This window comes from Cyanidioschyzon merolae, chromosome 18 (genome assembly GCF_000091205.1).
Source record: "Cyanidioschyzon merolae strain 10D DNA, chromosome 18, complete genome".
Taxonomy (NCBI): domain Eukaryota; phylum Rhodophyta; class Bangiophyceae; order Cyanidiales; family Cyanidiaceae; genus Cyanidioschyzon; species Cyanidioschyzon merolae.
The window spans coordinates 322,845-350,771 of record NC_010144.1 but is presented as its reverse complement, the minus strand read 5'-3'; the positions used below and the strand labels follow the sequence as shown (position 1 = coordinate 350,771).

The 27,927-nt window shown below is 55.6% G+C and overlaps 8 protein-coding genes and 1 non-coding gene across 9 annotated transcripts, besides 3 other annotated features; 2 read left to right on the top strand and 7 right to left on the bottom strand.

The window, feature by feature from the left end:
* Window positions 1-348: 348 nt before the first annotated feature.
* On the bottom strand, window positions 349-2,583 carry CYME_CMR135C (hypothetical protein; the record flags this gene model as incomplete). The annotated part of the gene is made up of 1 exon (XM_005538371.1): window positions 349-2,583. The coding sequence occupies one exon, from the start codon at window positions 2,581-2,583 to the stop codon at window positions 349-351; it is 2,235 nt and encodes a 744-aa protein (XP_005538428.1).
* A 399-nt stretch (window positions 2,584-2,982) lies between these two features.
* Window positions 2,983-4,739: a sequence feature (possible transcribed region).
* Window positions 4,061-4,394: a sequence feature (possible transcribed region).
* A 709-nt stretch (window positions 4,740-5,448) lies between the features above and the next one.
* CYME_CMR132C (hypothetical protein) lies at window positions 5,449-6,114 on the bottom strand (the record flags this gene model as incomplete). Its single annotated transcript, XM_005538370.1, has 1 exon — window positions 5,449-6,114. The coding sequence occupies one exon, from the start codon at window positions 6,112-6,114 to the stop codon at window positions 5,449-5,451; it is 666 nt and encodes a 221-aa protein (XP_005538427.1).
* An 860-nt stretch (window positions 6,115-6,974) lies between these two features.
* CYME_CMR131C (hypothetical protein, conserved) lies at window positions 6,975-7,862 on the top strand (the record flags this gene model as incomplete). The annotated part of the gene is made up of 1 exon (XM_005538369.1): window positions 6,975-7,862. One exon carries the CDS (start codon window positions 6,975-6,977, stop codon window positions 7,860-7,862), a length of 888 nt encoding a protein of 295 aa, XP_005538426.1.
* Window positions 7,863-8,361: 499 nt separating this feature from the next.
* CYME_CMR130C (similar to 1-acylglycerol-3-phosphate O-acyltransferase) lies at window positions 8,362-9,477 on the bottom strand (the record flags this gene model as incomplete). The annotated part of the gene is made up of 1 exon (XM_005538368.1): window positions 8,362-9,477. One exon carries the CDS (start codon window positions 9,475-9,477, stop codon window positions 8,362-8,364), a length of 1,116 nt encoding a protein of 371 aa, XP_005538425.1.
* Window positions 9,478-12,276: 2,799 nt separating this feature from the next.
* Window positions 12,277-12,918: a sequence feature (possible transcribed region).
* Window positions 12,919-13,359: 441 nt separating this feature from the next.
* CYME_CMR129C (probable rRNA (adenosine-N6,N6)-dimethyltransferase) lies at window positions 13,360-14,442 on the bottom strand (the record flags this gene model as incomplete). Its single annotated transcript, XM_005538367.1, has 1 exon — window positions 13,360-14,442. The coding sequence occupies one exon, from the start codon at window positions 14,440-14,442 to the stop codon at window positions 13,360-13,362; it is 1,083 nt and encodes a 360-aa protein (XP_005538424.1).
* Window positions 14,443-16,651: 2,209 nt separating this feature from the next.
* CYME_CMR128T lies at window positions 16,652-18,347 on the bottom strand. The gene has a single exon (XR_002461605.1). It is a non-coding gene; the product is annotated as a hypothetical transcript (transcript).
* Window positions 18,071-19,171, top strand: CYME_CMR127C (similar to putative v-snare binding protein; the record flags this gene model as incomplete). The annotated part of the gene is made up of 1 exon (XM_005538366.1): window positions 18,071-19,171. One exon carries the CDS (start codon window positions 18,071-18,073, stop codon window positions 19,169-19,171), a length of 1,101 nt encoding a protein of 366 aa, XP_005538423.1.
* Window positions 19,172-20,396: 1,225 nt separating this feature from the next.
* CYME_CMR126C (probable sulfite oxidase) lies at window positions 20,397-21,875 on the bottom strand (the record flags this gene model as incomplete). Its single annotated transcript, XM_005538365.1, has 1 exon — window positions 20,397-21,875. One exon carries the CDS (start codon window positions 21,873-21,875, stop codon window positions 20,397-20,399), a length of 1,479 nt encoding a protein of 492 aa, XP_005538422.1.
* A 753-nt stretch (window positions 21,876-22,628) lies between these two features.
* On the bottom strand, window positions 22,629-26,063 carry CYME_CMR125C (similar to nucleoporin complex subunit; the record flags this gene model as incomplete). Its single annotated transcript, XM_005538364.1, has 1 exon — window positions 22,629-26,063. The coding sequence occupies one exon, from the start codon at window positions 26,061-26,063 to the stop codon at window positions 22,629-22,631; it is 3,435 nt and encodes a 1,144-aa protein (XP_005538421.1).
* Window positions 26,064-27,927: the final 1,864 nt, after the last annotated feature.

Here is a 27,927-nt window from a genome sequence, read left to right as displayed (position 1 = left end):
ATGAAACGCGTCGTCAACTTCGAAGAAGCACCTCATCCGAAATGAGGAACAGACGCCAACGGAAACCGCACACAAGCAGATCACGAGGGAGCGTCACCCGAGTCGCTGGGCAAACAGCTTGTCAAACAGTGCCCGCAGCGCACCCGACAGTGCATTTGGTGTGAACGGTACGCCCGGCATTTGCATTGTTTCTGAGCCTTGTTTCATTCGTGTCTGGACCGTCGTTATCCAGTATGGCGCAGGATGTCATGCGAGCTGCGCGCCATGGATCGCGGTATCAATGCCGACTGTGAGCGCGTTGAGCGTCACAGCGTCTACTCCCGTAAATTATACAACCATGAAAGCAATTTATACGGGAGGTGCTTGGATACACGCATCACGAGGCGAGTCCCTGATGTCTTCGGGGTTGCGCGACACATGCGGTACCATGACAAGTCCATAGTCTGCTTCGCGGCGGGTCGTTTCGCTTGCACGAGGCGCGGTGCTCCAGCCGATGACCGCCCGCGGAGGTACCGCTGGGTCCGATACCCCCGTTTCGGACTCGTTTGGAACGCGCCCATCGTATGCACTCGACGACGCCGGCATCGTCGGTTGCTGGGCAGGTCGACGCCGCCCCCAGAAGCCTCGCCAGCGACGCCCGCTTGCAGCGTGTGCATCCGCAGGGCGCCCAGCCGACGCTGTTGCGCGCCGCGTGCTTTCGTGCCCAGCTTCCGACGCGGTGCCTCCGGGTGTTGTCTCTTGCGAGGCGTGTCCCACTGAGACTGTTCCAGAGTCTGTGAGGTAATCGCGAGGTAAGTTTCGATTGCAGATGGGGCACGTCACACCGCCTGCGCAGAGAAAGTGCTTCATGCAGGAAAAGTGAAAGATATGTCCACATTTGAGCAGCACGATGCGTCGACTGCCGGACACGGTGCGTACCGCTATCGAGCCGGGCGCCGCTGTTGTTGACGAGCTCCCGGCACCCTCGTTCATCGTGGATGCTGCTACCGCCTCTACGGAGGACGTCTCACCTGTTCGTGAGGGCCCGTGTCCTGCCTCAATATCAACGCCGGATATGGTGGTGCATGCCGCACCTCTCGCTGTTGTTGTTGGTGTTGATGGTGATGCGTCTGTTTGCGAACGCTGCTCATTCGTTGAAATGGGCCGAAAGAGATGGCGCCAACGCTGCGTCGCAGGCGTCGGCCCCGCTCGAGCATGTCGAGACGACTGTATCCCAGCTTGCTGCGCAGGTGAAGCCGCTGGAGCTCCTTCTCTTGGGCCAGGATCCACGCTGGGATCTTCAGCCGAATGCGTCTGCGGCGCCGCTGATCGCACCGGAGCGCTCGGGGCTGCCTGTGCGATCCTGCGTCGCAACTGCGACTCCCGCACCACGTCATCTTCCCAGTCGTGATCCTCGGCTGCCAGAGGTGCGGTCAGCTCATCGAGACAAATGCCACAGTCGATGAGGTCACCAACGACCAGCGGATGCGACGCTCTTACTGTCGGCGATGGATCCGACGCAACGGCTCCTGCGTAGCCCTCTGCGGCACTCGGCTGACGACAAGCGGCATCATGAACGGGAGTGAGCGCGGGCGACCCGTTCGGTTCCAGCGGCGCGTCCACTGATGAAGTGTTTCGCTCGTCAACCCCAGACTCGGCACGCTTCTTCAAGTCCTCCAGTTCCTGATGACTGATTTCTATCTTGCGCAGAATTTCACGAATCTCATCCGGAAGCAGACCTCCGGTACGCGCCCGGAGCATGAGGCCGGCGAGGCCGCCACGATTCGCCCCGTAGGCCTGGGTGTGTTGCCAGAGTCGTCGGCGTCGCCGCAGCTCCCATTCGTCGAAATGTCCACAACACAGACAACGCAGCATGATTTCCAATAACTTACAGTCGAGACCCAGGACATGCAGCACGGACCAGCAGAGCAGCAAAGCCCCCAGCGCGAGCAGCACCAGGCCAACGAGCGCAATGTTATAGCTAAAACCCTGGTTCACGAGAACAACAATACTTCCGCTCCCGTTGTACCAGCACTTGACTGTCTCGTTGACGGTAAAGTCCAACGAGTTGAGCGCCTGTTGCGCTTGCTGCTCTGATGCATACAAACAGTCACAGCTCACGTCGTCACAGCCTCGGTACAATTTGTTCATCGCGCTCTGCCCGGACGAGTTGCGAAAGAGCTCCACGCTCTGCACCTCTATGCGATAACCCACCGGCGAGCAGGCCGGTGAAGGATTTACCGTTGGTGACGGCGAACAGCATGGTTCTACCTTCGGTGTGGAAAGCAACTTGCAAGAATAGGGCCGATAACCGGGATAGTTCTCGAGCAAGGCTCCACCGAAGAACGTCCAGTACACGGCAATACCGACCCATACCACACTAAGGATAACGGGGACGAGCCGCACGTAGCGCGGCATAGACCAACGGGACGTACAGTTGTCTGAATATGGCCAGATGGCGTACCCAGTATCACAAAGAGTACGTACCCGGAGAGCAAAGCAACCACAGCTGCACCAATACCGTTGCCAACGTACACGCTGCGCGTTCGAGGCGAGCGTGCCGAGGGCGCTGGTGCGACGCATATCCCGCGCTGTGCATCGCATCGGAAACGATCGCCGCCGCAGCCGCCGCAGCCGCCGCTGATCATCGTGGACAGCTGGATATGCGGAGACCCGTTGGGGGCAGCGGCTTCGCGGCCTGCCGCGATCAACAGCGATTCGCGCGGATCACGATGTGCCGCTTCGCGCGCCTCCCGAATATCGCTGGGCATGCGTGCTGGACAGCGTGTCCATGCAGGTGGCGCGCACGCGCATGGCGCATTGGATGGCGCGCACCGGGTACAGCCACACATGCGCGAGCGTACAGTGCAGGTGATCGCGCCTGCCAACGCATCATGCACGCTGGCGGGCCGTGACATTCGGATTCACTGGGATCGGTCGTGCAGAACGAATGCGTGCACACGGAATCGTTTGGGTATCTTCTTATGATCATCGACAGGAACATTTGCGGGTACTTTTTGTCTATGACTGCTTCCTTTTCCTCTCTACTAGTTGGGGATACGAATGCGCCGGACTCCGGTTTCCCTCTACCCTTGTTGTTCGCAATCGAACGATATTGGTGGTGGTATGGCGATAGCGCACATCCCGATTTCGGCGCTCCATCCTCCTGCTGCTATCGCTGCAATTCATGCAACCATGAAAGTTGCGATCTCCCTTTTGGATGCCGTTTTCATCGAATTCGTACATGGCGTCGATGCGCCTTATGCAGCGGTGACACGGGACTGTGGTCAGGTGCTCCCATATGTCAGCGGCAACTGCCTCGCCGAGTGCTGTCCTGGTCAGCGCGGACGCTTGCCTCATCGCTCGTAACATGCGCTTGTCGGGCACAGAAGGCTTCGCTCGATGCCCTCCTCCGTTTCCGCGATAAGTGGCGTACAGACGATCACGAGCTGGTTCAGGGTGATCATATCAGCGAGAGCGCTATCCGCTATATCTAAGAAAGCGCACGCTGCTCCATTCGATGGGGGATCTGTGGAGTGCGATGTTCCGCATGATGAAACAAGCACCGGAATGAGTTTTCGGGCTGAGGAACAAGTCGAATATCGTGGATCTGTCGACGCTGCCCTCGTACGAGTCGGTGATACGTCCCGCACGCTACGCCATCGCTGCGAGAACTGGAGTCAGCGTCTGGCATCCGTTTCCGCGAAAGGAGAATCGACGGCAGCATCTGGGCGTATCCCCCGTGACAGGAATCATTCTGGGAACGAATGCGGCTTTGCGGGTGCTCAGGAAGCGAGCGGAATTCGTGTTTCGAATGAATCCGGTGATTGAACGTGAGAAGCTCACGGATCGTTCAGCGTATGGCTGTCAACACGTCATCCAGGGACGATGTCGCGTACCGCTCCGTCGTCAGTGCAGTGTCGCAAAAGGATTCAGCACTGGCGTTGCCGTGAAACCGAAATATAGACCAAGTCCGAGTCAGATATTCCCCAAGTTTCCGGTGCAATTATTTGCCGTGACGCATCGTCCAGTGATTGCACTGCGCGAATGCAGTTGCACCGTGCAACAGCGCTGCTGGAGCAGTTTAAGTACCTTGCAGCAGGTTTCACGCATGCTTGGAAGCGCTTGGTGTAAGTGCACTCTTGTGGCCGTGTTGCGTGCTTCGTCAACGAAGCCTACCCTCCAGGTGTCAGTGCCTGAGCTGAGCGTCCGGATTCATCTGGGCTACCACTAGTGCACTGGCGCCATAGACGTCCGACCTTGACTCTAACGCCGTTTCGTTGACTTTTGGAGCAGCGCGTTTCCCCGACTGGTTTCAGAGCGCGGGTTTGAGGAATGGCTACATCGTTTTCCTGGTTGATAACGTAGACGAGAAAACAATCCGGACCATCCCGCTGACGGGCCATTCGTAAAAGATCTGTATCGCGTGAACCAACGTTCGCTAGGAATCATCCGAGCCAATCATGTGTCCGGGAGAAGCAAGCACCATCTAGGTTGCGCATGATCTGCGATAGTGGCCAGCGAAGCACGCCAAGCAGTCGCAAAACGTCAACCGGACACTACCGCTACAACCAGCACTGCCGTCCCCGGTGAGACGCGTTCCGCACTTATGCAAGTATGGGAATGCGAGGCTGGCAGGCTCACTCTGTTTATCGCTGATACACGAGAACCTGTTTCCGCAATATGACCTTCGAACCGGTCACTGTTTCGAAGTTGCAACGGGACAGGAACTGGTGCCGTTCCTGGGGCCTCCAACCAATAACGGGCGCTTCCGAGCGATGATTCGCGACGCCACTCGACCAGCGCAATGGCACACGTCCTGTATTTCGAATACAGTACACGTGCATGGAATGCGCGTCTCTCTGCATGTTGACGTACAGGCGTTGGTGTCGCTACGAGCTATCTCGTTCGCTCAGCAGACCGCCGGAACGACAGATGACGAGAGACACGAGCGGTATCCGCAAGCAGGACGAGGCGCCTACATTCGTTTACGAAGAACGCGCGAGTGACGTGTCTCTTGGACACCGTGCATTGCGCGAGGTTCCTGTAGTGCTCTCCTTGCTTTTCCAGTCTCGTCAAAGCGCTCCCTTCCATGAAGGTTACGTGGAAATGCCTCTGCACAATGCCACACAGCGTTCCGGCCGTAGTGTGCTCCTTGGAGCCCTTCGCGGCAGGCATTGCGGCGGTGATGCACGATGCCGGAGCTTCTCATCCTACCATGTGGTGATAAGCGCTGCAGAGGTAGGTTCAAGGATCGTCGCTAGTGTCGACGGGTGCCGAGCGCGCGTATCGATTCCGGACGGCTTACGCAGCGCTTCGAGACTCGCCGCGGCACTCGACTCTTGCAACAGCAGCCTCGATGCGCGCTTTGCAGTTTCCTCCCGGGGCGCTTCGCGAAACTACAATGAGAACAGAGCGAAAATCTACGAATACTTTGTGGTTGCGTTCACGCGCTCCCGGTCTTTGTCATCAAAGCGACGAGTCGTCTTGATTCCGTCTTTTCCGTAACTCGCGTCGTTGGTACCGGTTGAGTTTTCCGGGCGGTGCGTTCGCTGCTGCTTTCAAACGATCTCCTTCGCGAGCATTTTTACTTGCACCTGAATCCTTTGATTTCGACTCTTGTTCTTTCTTAGCACTTCGCCTGCGCCAGTCGCGAACTGTCACAATGATAGTCAGAATTGTGGCGCTCACCAGCAGCACTGCATCAATCGCAGCCAACCAGTTCGTGAGCTGCGAGCTCCAGTCCACATTATTTGTTGTAGCGGCTTGCGCTGCTGTGTTTCCGATCTCCTCGGCGGCGCTCTTCACTGATTCCGTGGTAGCCGAACCTGACTCAATTGCCCGTGACGTTGAGGGTACAGCCGCCAACCACGCTGCAGTCAGCACAGTTCCGGGTCGTTTTGCGAACGGTCCGCAGGTTGCGGAACCCGCCAGCCGCCTATGTGTGCACGACAGCGTGTTGAGCGCCCGGCAGCGCAGGTGCCCGCAGAAACACCGCGTCCAGCGACTTTTCAGCAGCCGGAAACGCCGGCCCAGGTGCAGTCTCACGGGACTATGCCAGCCGACGAGTGCTTGCCTCGCACTGCACGCTGTGACGAAACCGCTGTAATCAGTGACTCGTGAGTTCCGCACCATTCGTCAATGCCAACTCTAGCTGGTTACCTCAGAAAAAACAGATTGACTCGCGGAACTGTCACCGCCAGTTGCCGTGCAAGCTACTACCCCCCAGGCTGCGCTAGTGTTTACCCTGTCTCGGTCTTGCGTCCAACAGACAGGTTTCCGTCTAAAACAGGGTTTACGCTAGTCACAGCGTGCTTCCAGCTTGCCGGTCATATAACCCGCGACGTCGGCCGTGCCTCGCAGCGTCACGCAGCGCGCGCCTCGTCAAAATCTAGGCACGGCAATGGACCAGCGCCGCCCATCCATCCATCCGTCCATCCATCCGCCCACGGTTTCCAGCCCGGCGCGATGCCTCCGCGTCATCGCGATCATCATCAGCTTCATCATCAGCTTCACCCCTTATGGAGAAGGAAATCAATTGCCTGCTGCGCTGCGCTAATGATGCTGTGCATGCGTGACATCCATCCGCCCACGGTTTCCAGCCCGGCGCGATGCCTCAGCGTCATCGCGATCATCATCAGCTTCATTATCAGCTTCACCCCTTATGGGGAAGGAAATCGATTGCCTGCTGCGCTGCGCTGATGATGCTGTGCATGCGTGCGCGCACACGCAAGTGCCCCTGACACAGTCAAGAGACGCGAGGAGCGTCTTTTCGTATACACAGGAAACCAGACGCTGCACTGCTATTGAAGGAAGCGCTAGAGTTGGCGCTTGAGCAGCAGCAGTGCTCGTGTACGGCAGCAAAAGTGTACACTTCTGTGTGGGCGTCAGGGAGGCGCGCACACTAACCTCTTGCTGGAACCGGGAACCGCGTGAGAGGCGCGCTACCTTGTCGGCACCAGAGTTTTGTAAAGTTGAGAGCTGGCACGTTGATCATGGCGACACTGCTGCGTCGTGCGTTATACTGGAGTCTTCGGTTCCGGGATGCGTTGGAGGTTTCCCTGGCCAGCGTCCAGATTTCGACGGAGACAGCAGGAACAACCTCCCTCTTTCGTGCGCTATTCCAAGTTTGGCGAGGTGCACCTGCACAGCGCAAAGTGTTTGTTGAAACCGTACTTGACGAAATGTCGAAGCCAGCGTCGTTTGTGGCCACGTTGACTGGGAACTCCATGGCACCCACGCTGAACGCCCACGTCACGTCCCCGTTCCGTCCGGGCGAACGTCTCGTCATTCGACGGCTATCGCGCTGGACCGGCAGCATGGACACAGTCCGAGGCGAGGTTACCTTCTACCGGAGACCTCTTGCGTACCGGGGCGATATCGTGGTCGTCAAGGACCCCGAAGACGGTTCGCGTCGTTTCGTCCGACGAGTGGTTGCACTTGAGGGTGACGAGCTCGTACGTGATGAAGAAGAAACGAGCCAGGCGTTGTTGCGGCTCGAACGTGGTCAGTACTGGGTTCTGCGAGACAATGATAACCCCATCGAGGAGGATATTCAGCTGCTGCGAGAGCGGGCGCTCGAAGCGGAAACCGCCTCTGCCGACCCGCAGGCAAACGCGCAGAAAGCGGATGCTCCAAACGTAGGCAGTGGAGCGGCCTTACCAGCGGAGCGGCTTCCACTGGCCCAGCAAATTAATCTCCTGCGCATTCTTCGTCGTGATAGTCGAGACTTTGGACCGGTAACAAGCGATCATATCATAGGCCGGGTCATCTACGCGATTCGGAACGAAGTGGATCACGGGCGCGTGCGGAACAGCGGCCTGTCGATGATGCGAGATGATGTGATTTTGGCCGTTGAGTTGCAGCAGCTCGGCATGTGCTGACTGGGCGTGCTTTTGTATTCGGATCCATGTCGAGTTTGCGGGCACGCCATGGATGAAAACGTGCTTACGATATGTGTCCAATTTTTCGCGAATGACAGATACGAGCATGTCGTCGCGGCGTGGTATGGATCAGCGTCTTACACGCGTATCCACAAGTACGGGAAGCGAGAGATACTGCGGGCTTGGAGTATTCGGAATCTACATGCGCACTTGTTTCGAGGCGTATCCCCTCGGAGCGTCCAGGTAAGTGCGCGGGGCTGGCTCCCAGGAGAAGGTTGCCTGTCGCACCTGAGCATGCACAGTTGCGGCGAGAACAACACTCATACATGCAAATTCTCTGTGAAGCATCTGGTTTATCATGGGCAGTGCACGTGCATACGTACCAGTGCGCTGCATTTCCGCGCCCATAGCTCCTAAAAGGAAATGCGCCCTCAGGAACCAGCTTGCGCTACGCTGCCAAGTTGCACGCATTATCTCCGTCTGAATCATCTAACCCGGATCACTCATGATGCGAATGCGACCGCGCGCTTGACGAAGGCACTGGGACGTATTCGCCCCATTGCTGGCGAAGTTTTCTGTGGTAGGCAACCTTGTCGAGATACGAGCTATTGCTGAGCTGCGTGCCGTATCGCGACTGCATTTCCTTGAGCATGTGTAGATGCACGTTCTGCGCAAAAAGACGCGGGTTGCCTTTCTCCTCCTCATTTGGAATATAAGTTGGCATGTAAATGACGCTGAGCCGGTTATAGAATTGACGGAACACACCCAGGAAGTATTTCCATCCGCGGATTGTCTCGTAGGCCAGCGAAAAACAGCGTTGCTCATACGTTAAGATCACGGGCTGCACCGGGAGTCCGGCGACGAACGCGCCTGTCTTGAACGTTAAAAGATACTTTCCATTAGTGGTTGTGCCTTCAGGAAACAGCACCAATGGCGGCGATGAACATAGCGAGGACGCGTCCGTCGAGGATCGATGCCCACGGGGCGGTGCTGAGCTGTCGGACGCCCACATTTGCCGCTGCCGCTGCACAACGAGGTTCGTGGCCTGCCCGCCACTGTGGAGCGTGCGGTTCACGAAGATGCATCCGATGGTGGCGGCGATGCGTCCTATGAGTGGTACCTGCAACAGCGTATGCTTGCTCACGAACGAACGGCCGTCATCAGCCATGAAGAATAAAATATCGAACAATGATACGTGGTTGCTAACAATGAGAACTTTTGAACGAATCCTGTGATCATAGCCAGCGAGATGCTGGCGGCGAATGCGATAGAAACCCAGAATAAAGAGCACGACGCGGGCACAGCGTTTGGTGAGCCCGCGCAGCAGGTGAGCTCGCCAGCGCGGTAAGTTCCACACAAAGCCGACTTCCGCTGCTTTCTTGTCAACACGCGGCCCAAAACTCACACAAACAAGGTAAAAGAATACTAAGATCACGAAGCAAAGTACAACTCTCAGCGGTACAACGAGTGGTGCCAGGAGCCACTGGAGCGGGCACTCCCAACCACCGCGCGGTGCCTCGCGCTCGAACGGCAAAAAGCGCTCTTCCAGTTCCGAGCTTTCCTCAGTCGTAGTACCACTGTCAAACCTGTTATTTTCAGGGCTAGTCGCCGCCATCAAAGGAAACGTCGTCGCTGTAGCGGCACGCTCAATAAGCCTTACAAGGGTAGAAAAGCTGGCGGATGTGGCTGCGCATGGTTCCCGGGTGGATGTGAGAAACACCTTGACATTGTGGTCTTTGGAGGGTACGCATCTCCATCGCGTCTTCCCAGTGCTACATCGTGGCACGGAACCTACTGATGACGCATCTAGCACCCTAAGCAGACACAGAGCGGGTAAACCGGGTCTCACGCATGACCACAGAGCACCGAGGCTCCTGTCCAATTGCCCAAATGCCTGCCACGAGACTTTCCGGCAGTGCGCGCCTCACCTGGACAGGATCCTGACCTGCAGAGACACTCATCTCTGAGGCGTCCACCGCAGGGACGCGAGGCGCGGCATACGAGCGCCGCGATACACCTTGGTGTTCATCGGTGCTCGCTCGCGGGCTGCTGCGAACTTGATATGATGCGTGCTGGCTTGACAAGCAGCGCTAGGCATGTTCGGGTACGCGACGCATTTCTTGATATGGTATCAGAGGGATACATCTAACCAAATTACACCGGATGTATGTCAGCGGTTGGCAACCAGAAATGCTCCCATCACATGCTGCATGATCGCTGTACTAGCTACGCTGCGCATGCTCCCGCGCACAACGCATCCGTGACCAGGATGCGCCCTGGTGTCACCTGTGTGTTGCGTATCTCGCGTTATGTATGGTGGAATTCTGACGGACGCGCCATCCACGCTTCCAGAGAAGGACTGCGTATCAGTTGCACAGCAGTATCCCTTCGTGTATGGAAGCGTGCGCACGGACGTTGGTGACGCAGTATCCGAGTGCGGAGACGCGCGCGTTTCCCCAGGCGCTTCTAGAATGCCTCGCTGCGTGGATTCCCTATACCCAAACTAGCAGTGGATACGTTGATAACGTAACCAGCATGCCTTTTTCGTTATTGCTTGCTTTTTTGTCTTACGTAATCAACAAATGGATTGTGTCCTGTAGATTCGATAAAGGCCAAAAACAGAATTTATGTTGTCACGCTTAGCTTGCGAAACCCAACCTTTCGATTGCAAATGAGTCAGACAAGGGTAAGCAGATGCCTGAACTAGACTTGTCGTCGTCCTTGACACGAACGTCGTGCACCGGGAACCGAACGAATCAAATTCTATCGACACGAAGGCCTCCTCTCTCATACCTTCAACTCAAAAAGTTCTCTATGAAATAGTACAAAACAGAGCACAGGACGTGAAGTGTTCGTACCATCGGCACGTACGGTAATGAACACACACAGATGGGTAAAGCGTGCAGCGCGATTGCATGGGAGCGCTTTGCACGTCGAAGAACACGCGATCGATTTTGGATTGAAATGCGAACGCTGGGTACAGAAGGGAGAGGTGTTTGTCTGACTCGATGAGCACGAATTCGGTGGAAATAGTAGATCTGTACATGCGTACTCCAATACGGGTAAATTGGTGTTCGTAAAGAACAGGCGAGCGAGAATACCAACAACAACATCCCCGAGCGACGATACTATCGAGTGGACGCCTACGAATCGCAAAGCGGACAGGAGCCGCCAACACCTCATGCTTTGTCGATGCATTTCGCGGGCTTTCGCTCGCACAGTCCTGTGTTCTGCTCTTACACGACGTCGAATTCCATGAAGCACAAGCGGTCGCGGAGCACGCAGCTGTAATTAGCATCGACCTGTTCTTCGTACTAGGGGGCTATTCGTGTTTCAGTCCAGCGGATGGCGTTTTGTCCGTTGTCCGATGCCATGCAAATGCCTGCGATCAATAGACGAGTCGTTTACATCCGTGACACCTTTCTTCGGAAAGCAATTGTTCTCTAGTTCCAGCAGCCCAGACCTGCTGTCTTCGTCTCTGCTCGAGCACGGGAGAATGCCAAAAAGTGTGCTTCGATTCGTGGGCATACTTGTGACGAAGACGTCGAAGAAAATGTAGTTCAGGAATCGTAGACACATAAAAAGAGAAGACGAGCTTTAGTAACTTCGTCCATGCAGGGCGTCTGAATCCCGCGAAAAAAAACCGAAATGGAGCACAGCTACCACTCCCATGCCACCGAGCAAACTAGAGGAGCAGGCGAAGAGAGCTGTTCCCAGCGAGCAAGCGCGAACCATTCGAGAAATTTCACGAAGACCATTGGGGTGGAGCTCGTCCGACCTTTATCGCTTACAGGGTGGAAATGGAAAGACGTTTACTGGCATGATAGAGTCTGATGGTATATCCATTTGCATGAACTTCGTGAAACCTCTGCCTGAGCAGCACCACGTGACCCATTTTCAAGCACTCAAGATAGCCCAGGAGCAGGACTTGTTCATGAGCATGGATCCTGGCCTGAACGGCGTTATGGCCATCGCTCTGCTCTGCATCACGAGAACAGCGCCAGCGGCCTGAACGGAAGGCAGATGAAGCCGCTCAACGATGCCGGGGCCCGGTCGTGTCGAGAGTCCTGCGCGCTTGACGTCAGGAGGCATACCAACACCTGGAGTGACAGCGCCAGGCCCATTTCGACGCTCTGAGCATCCTATCGAGCAGCAGAGGATGTCTTGTACGTCTCATTCGGCAAGTGCATGAGCATCCAGAATGCTCATTCGGACGATCTTCAGTTGAAGAATGAGAGAACTTGCCCGGGTGTCGCCAATAGATGCGGATGCATGGACGCAAGAACCTGCATCCACCAACTTTTTCATTGATTTGGAAACGTACATCACTGGCAAGCAGCGTCCTTTGGTGATGCTCTCCTGCGGCGCTGGACGTGCCGTTGCGCGCGAACGCTGCACTCGTACGCCCTCGACCAGGGCGTTCAACGCGTGCAGGAATCGAATCAGCCCGATTCCCATCGATGCGTTTAGGACGACATACACATATAGTGAGCACGAGTACACGGTGAAATTGGTCTGGAGGAATCGTGCGAAACGGAGCCTGGTGGACGAAATGGTGTACGGTAAGCTGACGAAACTTCAGCTGGTGAGGTCTTCCCAGGTGAGAGGCTGGCTATGATGTGATTTCAACAGCAAGGATGCGTGCAAGTGCGTTATGCACCGAGACTCGAATGCCATTACCACCATCCTTCAATATCTCGTACTTTTGGAGCGTCCAGCGGGTTTGTGTTGGGCGTCTTTTCGAGGTATTCGGTTCGTATTATGAGCGAATTCTTTGCTGAAACGCTGAACACTTTTGATGAAAGCAAACGATTAGCCAAGACATAGACGATTGGATTTCCGCCTCGAGCAAGGAACTAGTATGGTCGGGTTGAGCAACCCGGCGAGGCTTTCGTCCGGTATATACGCACGGAGGCGGTTTTCCTGGGCAATTCCTTGACGGTCATGGGCTTCTATCATTCGATACTACCTGGAATACCCAAACTCGAAATCAGAGGTTACTATAGATGGTGTTGCGATCCCGAGCGTTTTACGCGGTCTGTGCACGAAACATGCGCACCGTGTACCCAGTCTAACCAGAAAGGAACGACGAACTCGGTCTCTTGGGCACTCGTTCATCGCGCTTTTGGTACCGTTGACCAGGTTCGGCAATGTCGACGTTGACAGCGCACATCCGGGAACCGAGTACACATGACTCCTCCTCGCGCTGCATCGACGAATTCCTGGGTGCAGCGCTCGTCTCTTCCTGGTGTACGCTTTACATGAAGCAAATCGGTGCCGCGACCCGCACGTAAGGTGACCATGCGGTCTCATCCAAACCTCATGTGCACAGGATCCTCGAATGTCTGCCTGGATGTAATTCATGGTGTACGCTGAGATCGGAAGGTTCAGTGCTCATCCTGCGCTGCGCACTACATCACTGCTTATAGACGACGACAGGCGTCGAGCTGTCGATCGTGCCCAGTTGTTTTCTCGGCTCCAGCTCCATTTGCTGGGGCTAGCCAGACACAGGCGGCTTTCCCGTGTCTAGCGCAGCATCCTGCGATAGAATCATCGTTAATTCGAGGAATTCAGCTGGATGGAGCTCCTCAGGACGTCTTCGCGACCATCTCATCGGCACTTGATCGCCAAGCGTATTCCGTAAAGTTTTCCGCCGCTGTTGGAATGCTCGTCGAACGAGCCGATGCAGTGCCAGGCGGATCACATCCGATGAGACGCCGCAAGACATGCAGTCCTTTTGCAACGGGTCTCGAAAATCCAGGCGCAGTACCACAGAGTTCACCTTAGGCATGGGATAGAATGCGCTTCGCGGCACTCGGAGAAGCACTTGAATATCGGCGTGGAGCTGAGCCAGCACCGATAGGACTCCGTAGTCCTTGCACTGAGGCTTTGCCATCAACCGTTCTGCAAATTCGTGCTGAACCATGAAGATTGCGTTCCGGTATCGTTGAATGCTCTCAATACAGTGAAAGAATATAGGCGATACAATGTAGTAGGGAAGATTCCCCACGAGCGTGATCCGCGGCTCGGGCCTAGTGAGCATGCCGGTTTCCCTGAGCCAGTCCGAGCGCAAAAAGTCTGCATGGTAGATACGGGTGCGCAGCTCGGGAAAATGCTCCGAACGGAAGCGCTCGCTCTGTTCAAGGCGTTTTCGAACGTGCTCCACCGCACGTGCGTCAAGCTCGAGCGCCACAAGCCCGGGGAATACTTCCAGAAGCGGCTCTGTAAGCACACCGGTTCCGGCACCAATTTCGACCAGTTCGAGGGGCTCACAAGCTCGCACAGCTTGCACGATAGCGGCGGCAACCGCAGGATCCTTGAGGAAGTTTTGGCCTAAACTTTGTTTCGGCCGCCAAGACGGTCTGGGCTCTCGAGCGTCCGTCAACAGCTGCAATGCAAAGCGGGTGGCACTTTTGTGTTCACGCGAACAGTTGTTCCCCAGTCGACAGATTTTTTCCAAGTTTCGACTGTGAAATGAACCCGTTCCTCTGGTATTCGTTATCGGAAAAGTGCGCACCCAGCTCACTTTCGCTACGGCACTTCCGAAAAGCGAGCACTGTTCCAAGCAAAGTGGCTGCATCCGAGTCCCTAGAGCCTTGGGAGTTCGTTCCGCGCTAACGCTCGGCGCGAGGAAAGGTAAAACTCGACTTTTTTTTTCGCACTGGGTGTGTGTCAGCCGCCACTACCAAGTTCGACTTCCAGATGAGAACACTCCGATCCAATACGCTGCCTCCATAGCGGCTGACTGAGCACGTGGAACCCAACCAATAGTCGTGTCGTTGCGCTATGCGAACGTCGCGCTCGAAAACGGTGAATGATGTTTCCATCGCTGCAGCTGCATCCGATTCATATGGAACATTGAACTACTTGCCTTGTTCCTGTTTGTCGATCTTTTTCTGGACATTTTACACGCAAAGCAGCGACTTTCAAAGTGCCACAACGAGCGCTTGCGGATTCATTCGTCGATTCGGGTTTCTCGGTCAGCTTCTGGGAATGGCTTCGTCGGCAGTCTGTCGCTGGCATTCGTCAAGGAACGTTCATGACGATGATTGGCGCCACCCGCGAAGTCGTGTTCTCAAAATGACTACTATCATTGTCCAATTCAAGGTTGAAGGCCTCCAGTTTTCTCATTTCCTTATGTCTAGCACGCCCTAGTCACGTCCTCGTCAAGGTTTCGATCTGTCTATTTCAGAAAACAACACGTGGGCAGAGCAAGTCGCGCCTGTAGGCAAACGACGAGATAAAGTTGACGTGATCTCTGGGGGACTTGTTCGCATGCGCGCACCGCAGGTTCGGTGATGTTCCCACCTAAAAGAGTTGATTCAGTTCGAAAGGTAAATCTTCGTCACTTCGCGATCATCGACGAAATGGAATCCTCGCCTCGCTGTATGGTAGTCTTCACGTGATATGTTCCCAGAGGCTCCCTGCTCTGCGTTTTGCATGGAAAGGGGTCTTTGACTCGGACTTGAGTCATCATAGCGATCAAGTCCAGTGGAGCGTGCGTCATCGATCTGCTCGAGGGGAGCATGGGGGTATCGACATATCTCGAAATGCCGTCCAGCCTGGCTTTGCCTTTCTGTTTCTGTTTTATCATACAAAATGCCGCGTTCTACAAACCCTCTTTTGTTTAGAATCCAGCAGAGAACGCAGGATGCGTCATGCTATACTCTCCGACATATTCTCCATCGTTGAACTCAATTCAGAACAGATTCGGGGCCCTGGGGAACGTGCTCAGGGACGCGTATACAGGTTTCGATTGATTTGATCGTCTTCGACACGAACTGGTGCTCGATGCTTGAAGCGCGGCATCTGAGGCAATGGCGCTCATCGGGGCGCATGTTTCGCGAAATGCATAGCCGATAGCGGATCGCGGATATCTGAAAACGCTTAAAGCAGAGAGGTGAAAAGCGTATAGAGAATAAATCTAAATTGCATGTTTATCAACGGAAGCGCACAGTCGATGCACACTAGGAATGCCAGGCAAACAGCTGGGGAAGAGCAGTCGACATGTACCGAAGCGGTCTGAAAAGCAGAGCGTACCGCACCCGGAGAACGTTGCCACTCTTGGATGGAACGCTTTCCTGCTCGAAGCACATCGCTACGCTTTGATGCTACTTTTTTAAACGGACGCATCGGAACGTACCTGTTCTTGTCAGAACACATAGCCAGCGTACTGGATACCGTACGTCATTACAGCTGGGTCCAGCAGCGCCACTACCTGACGGTGATGGACGCGCAGGTCCGATGCGTCGAGGAGGTTCAAAAGTGGGAAACTCGCTTGACCTGCTGTTGAGACCCACGGCTTTCCGTGTCCTCACTAAACCCCAAGCACATGCTGGAAACAGCCCCCCAGCTGCGTGGTTCCATCGAAGCCGCAAGCACTTCAGCTACACAGCTGAACGGCTTTGCGGGTGTCGAAGCATGCACTCGCTTGATGATTCGATGCAGTCTGGATAACACAAAGAAATTCGTAGGAAAAAGATACGCATGACAACAGTGAATGAGACACACCAGGATTCACGGGCACCAGCCAGTAAAGGATTCGATGACCTCGGGCGAACCGGCGACGACTCGGTCGCGTGCTTGGGCGGCATAAAGGATCTCTTCATGGCCGGTGCTTCGTTCAAGCCCAGCGGATCGGAGGATAGAGCGTGATACATCCCCGTCGAATCGTTCACACAGACGAGGACGCTGAAGAGAAAATGGACTGGTGGTCAACGAGAAACACGTCAACGATAGTGATGGTGTTTTTGCTGGTGGAGTGCTCTATCAGAGCTCCAGAGCGCAGGAGACTTTAGCCGCTTCCGAAGGTATTTCGGGGTTGCTCGCCGCGCGCCTCGGTTAGAGCTTCTTCCCGCTTGGTTGAGGACGAGGCGCCAGCGCAAAAGCATGGCAAATGCATCCGATGAGGACAACGAGCGTCGCGGCAGAATAGGAGCCGGTCGACAACATGGATTTTATAGAAGCGCACGATGCACTTGACATCCGGAGCTCCTCGGGCACTCGCGAATCAACGGAGGAACGAACAGAAGCGAGTTTCTAGAACGCGATGTTCTTCATGGTGAAACAAATACCATGGAAAAATCCGGACAGAAGCACAAGTGGACAATTTTCGATCCGTATACGCTCTGTTCTTGGTAAGCAGTGACGTACGCTCCATCAGTGGTGGATGTTACGATGACTCAAGTCCAGATCCAAGACCCGTTTCCGTGGAAACAGAAGAGACGGGAGCCTCCTCCCAGAGCGTATCTGCTTGGAGATATCTTGCTGCTGCCCAATGGAGTTTCTTCGATGGCAAGAGACACAAGAGGATGCGTCTTTCCAACGAGATCGATTTTGTGATGCAACAAGTTCAGTGAGGTCTCGATACGAGCTCGTGCATATGCAGCCAATGGCCACGTCGAGCATTTTTCCGCGCCAAGCCAGCAGCGTGCGTTGCGACGCCCACGAGATGCCTTGAAAGATAAGCGCCCAAAACTTGAAACATGCGTGATTTGGCCACGTTAAACGTAAGCAATAGAGAAGCGTGGAGCTTTGGTTGTACGCTTCGAAGAAGCATACTGGTTCGTCGACGAACCCGTGTTGGAGAGCGTCGCGAATCACCCGGGTACTGGTGATGCACAGCGTTCCACCGACAACGTGTCGAAGAAGCCAGCCTAAACATAAGACCCACAATCCTAAACCTACGTATACATCCTTAAGTCCTTTTTGCTGCAGTTCGATCGTCGTGGCTGCACAAGTTCGGAAAGATTCGAAAGGCAGGAACCGAGCTAACAGTTCAGTTTTCCATGCTAAACTGACACCATTGCAGCGTGAACAGTTCGACTGATCGCCATTGTAGAGGCCCTGTAGACTGCCCTGGATGTATACGGACCTTGCAGGTAGTCTCCTGCATACTTTTGCATCCACGTGCTGGCCCCAGAGTGCAGCAGCGGTTCGAGGCTGCACACAACGGCAATACCGCCACAGCTGCCAGACTACGCTGGAACTTTCCACCACGGGCGCTGGTGTTCGTCCTTTAAGGCGACAGCTGCTCTCAGTGGCGGCTTTTTTATACACCTGAGCATATCAGTCCCGGAGGTATGCACGGGTTAGATTGATCCTGAGCGTTCAGAGCACATACTTGGGTCTTCCTGCTGCTACCTGACAAGTCGGCGTCACGCGTGGCGCTGAAAACGGTTTCTCTCTTGAGTTTTCTGGACAGTACCATGACGAGTAAACGATTATGCTTTGTGTCTGCAGACGGTGAGCGTTTCGCGACTTTAGAAGCTTCAGAAGAAGCACTTATTGCGGACTTGCTGGAAGCGGTTCTCGTCGAGCTTCACCCCAGCGAAAGTGTTGTGGAAGACGCAGCCGTAAACTATGCGTTTCGTTGGCGGGGCCAGCTGCTCCCGCCTCAACGAACCGTTCGCGAGCTAGCCCTTCCGGACGATGAACTTATCACTGTTGAACCTCAGTTCCGAAATCAAGCCCTGGAGCGTGCACAGACGACTGCACCAGACTCGGTACGTGACCGCGACGCTGCGCTGCCTGCCCCTATCTCAGAGACGAGCGCTTTACCTGCCACAGCTGGCGTCAGTGGACTAGTGTCCCGAAGCGGCTCTGATTGGACCTCGATGCCATTTGAAGATGAGCTCATGAGTCCAGAGCTACAGCGCCGGATTGAAGCTGCGATTCATGAACATAACATTCAGGAGAATCTGGCGGCTGCTCTGGAGCACAATGTAGAGTCGTTCACGTATATTACGCCGCTGTACGTTCGAGTTCGTGTCACTGCTGACTCAGCTCGCAACGCCCAGCCGGTCCTTGCACTTGTCGACAGTGGCGCACAGTGCACCGTTATGAGCCAGGCTTGTGCGGAGCGTTCCGGTCTCAGCAGACTTATTGATCGGCGTTTTCGCGGCACTGCCATCGGCCTGGGACGGGCAGAGTTCATCGGACGGGTCCATATGGCGCTTATGGAACTCGATGGAGAATGGTATGAATGTTCCTTTGCCATTGTCGAGCAGCTGAATACGGATATGCTTCTGGGTCTCGACACGCTGCGCAAGCACGGAATGTGTATTGATTTGAGAGAGAATGTTCTGCGAGAGAGAGACCGCGCTGTTCCGTTTCTCAGCGACAGAGAGATCGCAGAAGCAAGAGGCCTCGATTCCGCTCCGGCTCGTAACGAGACAGACGTCAATGTTCAGCGCCTCGTTGCCATGGGATTCGATGAAGCCTCAGCCAGGTCAGCGCTCGCAGCAGCGAACGGGAACCTCGGGTTGGCAGCGTCGCTGCTGATGCGACCCGGTATCGAAGCTCCGTGATACTCGCGCACTACCTCAAGGCGAGTGCAACGTCCGCGGACGGCGCTCTCCGGATGCATCGTCTAGCGACCAGACACTAGCAGAAGGCTCTGGATATGGCATTTGTATGTGTGGGTGTACCAAGTTGTGCGGATGGCCCAAGTCATCGGTATGTTGGTGCTTCTCGGGCAGTGCAGAGGTGTCATGATGCATGTACATGCAATGCCGCGCTGCAAACACTTCGCAGACAGTTTTTGAAGGGATCAAGGTCCGAAATCGTGATCTCCGGTACCCAGATTGAGTCGTCATTATCCGAGATCGACGCAGAGAGCCTGATAGAACACATGACCCCGAGGGCTCGGGCCGCGGCACCACCACCACCACCACGACAACGACGATGCATCGGCAGGTGTGGGTGGCGTTGTAGCTGAGGCGAGCGACTTGCCAGGCTTCATTTTGCGCGTGTACTCTCTTACCGGACAGTGTGTACAGTTGTGATGCATATGGCGAAGAGGCGTCCAATTCTTGGACCTTAGAGCGTCTCAGAACCGAAAACGCTCGTTCCTGAGTTTTGCAGACCTCGCAAGGTTCATCCTTTGTACGCAGGGACCGACGACGTGGCATTTGACGATGGCGTGCTTGCACTCAGGTGTGAACTGAGCGATCCTCACAGCGAGGAATCCAGTGATTCGTTGGAACGATTCGATCAAGCTTTGAAGCGTTCTCCTCTTCAAGACAAAAACAAGTACTCTTACCCATACCTAAATCTCGACAGGTTTACCTCATAACCGATCCCGGACTGGAAATGCGTTTCACAAATGCCCAAGGAGTACCGATTCGATTGCATCACATCGTATCTATGTCTCCGTTTGACTGAAATTTTGCACTTGACATTCCGATCAAGCTCGATTCGCTACTGAAAACCAGGTATGCGGAGTGTACATAGCGTCGTGGGAAAAGCCTCTCGTCACAGGGATGCCTGCCATCTCCTCACGTCGACGGAGTCAGAACGCGGCGCCAACGAAACATCCACTTTAAGCTTACCAAGCGCCAGCGTGCTCACAAGAAAATCACTGGGTAACATGTAGACAAAACGCTGTAGGGCGCTGTTCAATGCATATCCGCAGTTTCGAGAGATATGGCGCCGTTTGCTCGACCACGCGCTGCACAGTACACTGGCGTCAACGTGGACGCGTTCCGTTCGAGGATAAAACTTCTGCTGGTGCGCATCCTAGATGAACGTCGCTTACAGCCGCGATCGTGGTCCGTCATCCGATTCCACTCGGATTCGATATACGGAGTTGTGTGCAACCCCTCGAAAGTTCCAACAGGCCCGCACGTCGTCGGGCTGCGTATTCGCAGACTCGTCGACGGCGCGGCACCAGACCTCACACGGCGGCTGAATCGCTAGCTTCGCGTACCAGCGACACCAGGCATAGCGATGGGCATCGTTCGCAATCGGACGCTCGGTATCGAGTGGACGTACCCGGAAAGGCTCCAATCCTGGTGTATAGAGATTGTGTGCTTCATCGGTGTCGTCTGCTACTCGTGCGGACTCCGCTCTGATCGCATGGTGCGCGCCCTTTTCACCGAATATGAGCTGTGCGACGGTCCATGTTGCACCGGCATCACCGCTGATATCGACGCGAATGATTCGCCGTCCACCGCCACTGAACGCATAGCCCCAGAGCGGCACCACCAGACTTGAGGCGGTGCCTGGCGGGTGGCGGTCAGCCTTGGAGGTCCACAACTTCCAAGCTCGCTCTGCTGGCACGCATGCTGCACACTGCACATTGACTTCCAGGAGTGGAGGCGCACTATCCCATCGCACGTATGCTGCGTCCACAGCTGGTGAGAAAACCTTATAGTCGCGCTCCACAAAGTAACCGTCAGAATGTCCGCGTCTGAGCCCAATCCGCCATAACCATTTCACGGAGCGAGCTCCATAGATTCCGGGGGCGACACAGCGCAGCGGGTACCCGTGGTCTGCAGTCAACGGAGCACCATTCATGTGCGTTGCCAGCAGCACGGGAGGCACCGCGTGCCCGCTGGAGCCATCACCCATGACCATGGACCACGGGAGAGACGCCATGTAGCCTGGTGGGGGCGTGTCACGATGCTTCCGTCGGTATTCCTCTTCTGGGACCCAATCCGCGCCCTCCATTTCGATACAAACATCGCAAGGAACTTGTGCGAGCTGTGCGTCGTCCGTCAGGCCCGCTTGGTGCAGCGAGAAACGCAGCAGGTCGGCGAGCAGGAACCCTCCCCAGCGAGCGTTTCCGATGGCGCTTTGATGCCAACCTACGCCTTTCACGGGTCGTTTCGTTCGATCCACAAGTTCAGTGCGGCGGTTGCCAGCGCACTGGAGACAAGCTTCCACTTCCGTAAACTTGAACTTCTCCCGAAGCGTCTCGAGACTCCACTGCAGCTGACCCGGCCGCTTTTGGTTATCTTGCGCACCACTTTGACAGTGCTCGAGCGCCAGCGACACGTCTACAACCAGACGGAAACGTGTACTGTCGGGACAAGCTGGCACTGGACCGTGGCTACGCACATAGAAGCGCTCCGTTGGAGTCACGTGGTGCTGAACCAGTAGCGGAGCTTTTGGCTCTGCGTTGAACGGTTGCTCTTTCTGAACAACGAGCAAGTCATATCGCCTTTGATTCACAGGCTCATGGCTGTAGTCATCAATATATTGAATATATCCGTTAAAAGAACGTTCCATTGCTCTGAAACTATTGAAAATAAACTGTTCACGAATCGTTTTGTTCAGGTGTTTGCCGTATCGCGATGCTGGACGCGAACATCTCGCCATGCCGCTCCTGCAGATCGCAATGCGACTTGCACTGACGGAATACCGGTGAATCGAACCGGATGCTTTCCCAAGCACCGAGTGATGACAGTAACGAGCAATGCGAGTACCACGACTTGCACTGACGGAATACCGGTGAATCGAACCGGATGCTTTCCCAAGCACCGAGTGATGACAGTAACGAGCAATGCGAGTACCACGACTTGCACTGACGGGATACCGGTGAATCGAACCGGATGCTTTCCCAAGCACCGAGTGATGACTGTAACGAGCGAGGAGAGCAGCGTTCCTTCTCATATGCTTAAACGTTCCACCATCAGCGAGGTAAGATTCGCGTACAAATGCAAGAACGGCATACGCATCACATGAATACGTTTCTATCGTGCAATGCACCATCAAGAATAAATGCGTTTACCCTACGCGATCTGCGTATATCCCTGAGGATCCATAGGATACTCTCATCCACAGATGAATCTAACGTGCAGAGATCACCGACTGGGGAACCTGCTGCAGCTGCGCTCGTGTGATTCTACCCAGACCGGAACACGTCTCCGTCCGGGACCAGCGGCATACGCTTGTGAGTCGTAAGGGAATGCTTATACTGTCTCGATGCACGTATCCGACGCAGTGTCCACGTCCAACTGCTGGCCGATACTCAAGTCGGATTCACGTGAGCGTCATTTCCAAGCGCACCAGCTCTGACGTCTCTGCTGCAGTCATAAAGGGTATCATACCACTGAACGTAACCAGGGTGCTAGCGATTTCTTTCAGTTCAGCGAGGCGCTGCTCCATACTAGAACGCCAAGCTAAAACGGTGCGCTCGCTTGGACGCGCTTGCTCCGCGGGCGACTTGTGTGGGATACCAGTACGCAAAGCAGTTTTCGTGTTCTCGTAGAGGACATGCACGACACGCATGAGCGTAAGAACCACAACTGGCAGGCGTTCTACAAGAGCGTCCTCGTAGACTGCACCTGGACGAAGTGCTTCTACCTTTGCCGTAAGTTGCGAACGAGAGAAAGGCAGCAGGCCAAGCTGTTTCTGAAGCTCCAGCGCAGCTTCGTATCTCTCCTCAACGCTTTTTCGGGAAACCGCAGACGAGTCTGGGTCAGAGTCGTCTTGCGCTTCATCGTAAACGAGCGCAATAAAGCGCGCGAGCTTTAGCGCGACCGCCAGCGAACGACTTAAACGCGCACTCGTCTGTTGATCGGAGCTCCTGTGTCCACCATCTTCTTCACGCCTACTGAGGACACCTTCGTGCTCGTATTTTTCGTATATGGACTGCGCTTGCTTCGCCAGCTCCAGTTGCTGGCGCTCCATATCCACCGGCTGTGGTAGACGATTCTGGTAGAAGCGATGATCCAGATACGTGGAGCAGAGCGCTCGAATCAAGATCGACATCACTCGATTCAAATCACCTGCTAGCTCGAAGAGCATTGCAGCGTGGATAACGTCCCCGGTTATTTCGCACGACTCTGCACAAGCGTAAGCAACGCGAGCCCATTCTGCAGCAGTGCCTGCAAGCTGCCGCGTCGTATAGGCAGTGCGCTCGAGTCGTTCGATAACCCCGGGGCGTCGTCGTAACGTCCCGGGAATCATCGCACCAAGCAGGAGCGAGAACTCCCGGGTCGTGGTGACGAGTTTGCAGAGACACGCGAAACGCTGTTCCGCATCGCGAATGGTCATGAGGTAGGCCGCAGCAGCAGTAGGGTCGGCCTTGGCCAGAGAGACTTCACGTTGCTCTCGCTGAAGGTAGCGCCATAAAATTGCGGCATAGTCGTAGAGAACAAGATCTGAATCCTGTTGTACGTACTCGGTGAGCGCACCATAATAGTTCAGGATCAGGCCGAGGTGAACCGCATCTACCAGAGGGTCCTGCGTCAGGGCACTCGCGCTCGCCCGCACAACACCGTTGTACACCAGATAGGTCAGCGCTGCCTCAAACTGACACGTCAATAGCAGAATCATCGCGTAGAAGTGCGGTCGATTACCGTGCGGGTCAAAATGGGCCGATCCGAACTGGCGCATCTCCTCTTGGACGGCATCCAGTGGAAGCTCCAGCGTGCTCATCTCCGGAGGCAAGCGCTCATCGGCGAGCGTCTCTTCATCGATACCTGAGCGCTCCGACGAAATGAAGCCAAGCTCTCCATCGCATTCATCGACACTGAGACGGCATGTCCACAGACGCATCCAGAGATAGTCCTCGATGGATGCAAACAGCACGTCGTAATCCATATCGAGCAACTCCATTCCTTCTGGTGCCGCGCTGTTGAAACGTCCTATGAGCACGTAGCAGACGCGCTTGAATATGTCGCGCTCTACCAAACGGTGTTGCTCCTCTTGGGCATTAGCGTTCCAAGCGACACTCCAGTCTCGGTATCCAGATCGGAGCTGCGACTTGTGCACAAATAATCCGTAGTCGTGGATCATTTGTGACAGCATCGTTGCCTTGACGGAGCCCCGCAGGCCCCTTAGCTCGAACGCTTGTGAAGTCGACCCCGCTTCGGACGGACCTGGTCCACCGTTTGCGCGGCGAATAGCTTGCCATCGACGACGAGCGCTCTGCTCGAAACTTTCTAGATAGGTCAGGAACCGAGGTAGATCATCGCCGGAGTAGTGTTTGCCTTCTGGGGAGAGCCAATCTTTGGCCGCTTCTACAGCCGCCCCAATGTCACCGCACCGCAGACAGTAATAGATCTCCGCAAAAGGATCCTCAGTCAGCCAGCCCGTCGGTCGCGATACCGCCATCGTTCCAGCCTCCATGACCCGCAGGTACGCACGGACTTCTGCTAGTGTGCCGGTTTTGCCACCGAGTGCTGCCATTTCTGGTTCGCGTTCAATGGAGAGGCGCAGCTTGCGTTGGTGAAATTGCCTCTGAAGCCAGTCAAGTGCACCGCAGACGAAACGAAGGCGGTGCCCTCGACTTGGTCGAAGCATGCCTTCTGCAGGTGCGCGGAACGGGCCGTATTCATGCGTCAATGGTTGCTTTCGGGCAAACGAATCTGGCCTCGTGAGAGTCGCGGTGAGATCGCCTTCTCCAAGCATAGCACAGAGAATTTCGTAGCATGCTTCGGAGTAGGACACATGCGGCCAACTTGCCGCAGTGCGTACCTGGGACCATTTACGCGCGGCTCGTGCAAACCTCAACGCAACGAGGTCCGTCGACAAGTCCGCAGCGCCAACTACAGACGTGGCCACCTGGCCGCTCAAAAAAGTGCTGATATCCAGACCACTCCACTGCGTGATGTGCGCGGATTCAGAGAGCTGCGATCTACTATCCGGTGCCTGGCGAACTAGAGCGAGGACCAGGGCTGCACATTCGCGCTCAAAACCTGAGTGCGGCTCGCTGCTCTCTTGGCGCTCAGGGTGTTCTCGCGCCCGTCGATCTAACTGCACCGGTGTTCGCTGACTTGTCTCCGCGCCTGAAGGCGATGCGGATCGTGCTCGGCTCTGGGTGCGACTTCGAAGGTTACGTGCGTCGACCGATCCCCCGGTGTAGCTTAGGATATCACGCAGATTCAGCGCATCGGTGCTACTACCCAGAAGGCTTAATAGCTGTTTCCGACGTTGTTCCCATGAAGCTGCTGCATGATCTTCCCAGAGCGCCTCGGCAGCGGAATCGGTACGATGTCGGGCGAGCTCGCAAAGCTCTAAAACCGCCCATTCGTGCTGCAGCCGAAGCCAAGTATCGAGGTCGGTCTCAGCAAACGGCTCCAGATACTCGACATCTTCAACCAAATCAACCTGCTTCGCCTGGAGTTCGATGCGATCTGGATCAAAGCCGCGCTGGGCCAGCAAAGCGTGCGCACGTGCGTGCTCCGTCGACGTGCCTGCAAAGGAACTCTCGGCGCCTGCCTCGGTGGCACCTGTTTGCTTCAACAGTCTCTGTGACTCGCTCTCCAGCTGATTCAGGTTACGATACGCCGGCGGAAAGCGCGGTTTCAGGAACGGGTCCAGCTTCTCGTGGCTGGCTGGCACTCCCGCCGCGAAAGACTCGCCTGCGAAACCTCCCTGAGTTCGTTCGCTAAACAACTGAGCCTCCAGCGCTACAGCGCGTTCCAGGAGGCGCTTCCACTCCGTGTAACTCTCCTCTGCCTCCATCATGAACACCCGCTCGCCCTGGTCGAGGACGCCGGCGCCTACCGAAAACCACACCACCACGTTCTTGTGCTGGTTGCTCGCTGGCGAGCATGCCGCGTGACGCCCTCAGTGCGCCGCCCAGTGCGCGCGCTCGGTCGACGGCCGTTCTTCGGTGCGCGCCCGTCGCCTGCGCTGCAACCGCGGCGGGCCTGCGAGGCGTCCAAACGTCGTTTCGATGCTGGTGATCGATGTGTCCTAAATTGTGCAGACTTTCTGTCGGTAAGGGAAATTACTTTATAGAATCGATTCGTTGTCCAGAAGCCTTACGGATGGTGCGGCGCGTGCCAATCTGTATACCTATTGGTATTTAAGTTCGTTATTGTCCGGTTCTGATGCTGCTCGCGGGGCTCGACGCCTCTCTGCGGTTGTCATCGCTGCCAGGCGGATGCCTTGGCTGCTGGCGCGAAGGCTCCACGGCACCAAAACCCTGCTCGTTGCTGCCTTCATTGGATCCTGGGCTCTGAATCATGTCCCGAATCTGGAGGTAGCGCTTGTTTCGTTGATTATGGAAACTGCTGTTGGTTACGTGCTGCGCTGCATTCGCAACACTGACTGCAGGCCGCCGTTCGCGCCAATGCCGTGCAGCGGGGCTCTCGACAGCGCATGGCGGTTTCTATCGGGGAATCTGCGTAGTCGCTGGTGCATGCCGCCACCGCGAAACGCCACCTGTGGTGTTGAACTGGTGCTCAGGCGTTCAGATGCAGAAAATACGGCTCAACAGTTGCGATGACGCGTGCATGACGCACACCTGGTGCCTTGTCGGCTGCTGAATGCCCAAGATGCTAGCATTATGAACGCTGGATCGAGCGAAATCGCTCAAGAGCCCGCGTGTAATCACAAGGCACCGCTCTGTCGTGCCCAACAGGGACCCATTCATTTGCGTTTGCGCGACGTCTTCAGCCCGATACGAGGGTAGGGTGCGCGTAAGTGCCACGCAACGGCCAGGTTGGAAAACGTTCTCACGCTCAAGCGATCACGGAACTGAACTTCTAGTCATCCGATTATAGAGCTTGTACCTGAGATAGCATCAGTTGCTCTCCTCGATCATTCACACTTGATGATAAGCACTGCCGCGGGCGCTTCTTGCGGCTCCCTCGCTATATAGTGCAGGCGGTTACGATTCTTGGCACATTGCGGAGCAATCGCCGGGCAGAACGAGCGGTGTCACCGCGACCTAGTTCCTGATCAACCACATGGCTACTTGGAGGCACCTGGTGACGCCACGGAGACCGCCGGGGCCAGCAGAGCCGACGTTCCATGAATCTGGGCAGACGACCTCGAGGCGGCAGTTGCCGCCGGCCCTCTGCCACCATGCAACACAGATGCACACCCCACAATGCGTATCATTTTGTACCTAAAGGGACAATTGACGTGGCGTCTGTACAGATCGAATCGCCATTGGCCATCGCTGCGCCCTGACCATGCAAATAAGGGAATCCCTGGCGCGGATCGCGAAACGCACGTGACGCCAACGGGACGATCGAGCATAGCCATCCGCGAAGCGCTGTTCCTGATACCGCCACAAGGCAATATCCAGTTGCCTGGACTCGTTGGCAAGTTCGCCTGCTACTGAGCGCGTTTCGGTTGCCAGGAAGCAGTACTGGGAACCAGCGCTCACTGCACAGAGTACTAACTGTGGGGAGCACTTTTAAGAACTGCAGAGTCCGGAAGAACTGGGTAGAGAAGCCCCTGAACGTAGGCTTTTCGGTTCCCCGGAGTAAGGCCGCAGCCTGCCTATCGACGAGTTTGCCAGCGTTAGCCTTACTGGTCGACGAGCTCGTCTTCTGTATATAGCAACGACGGCTTCGTGATTTAGAGGTAAGCAACA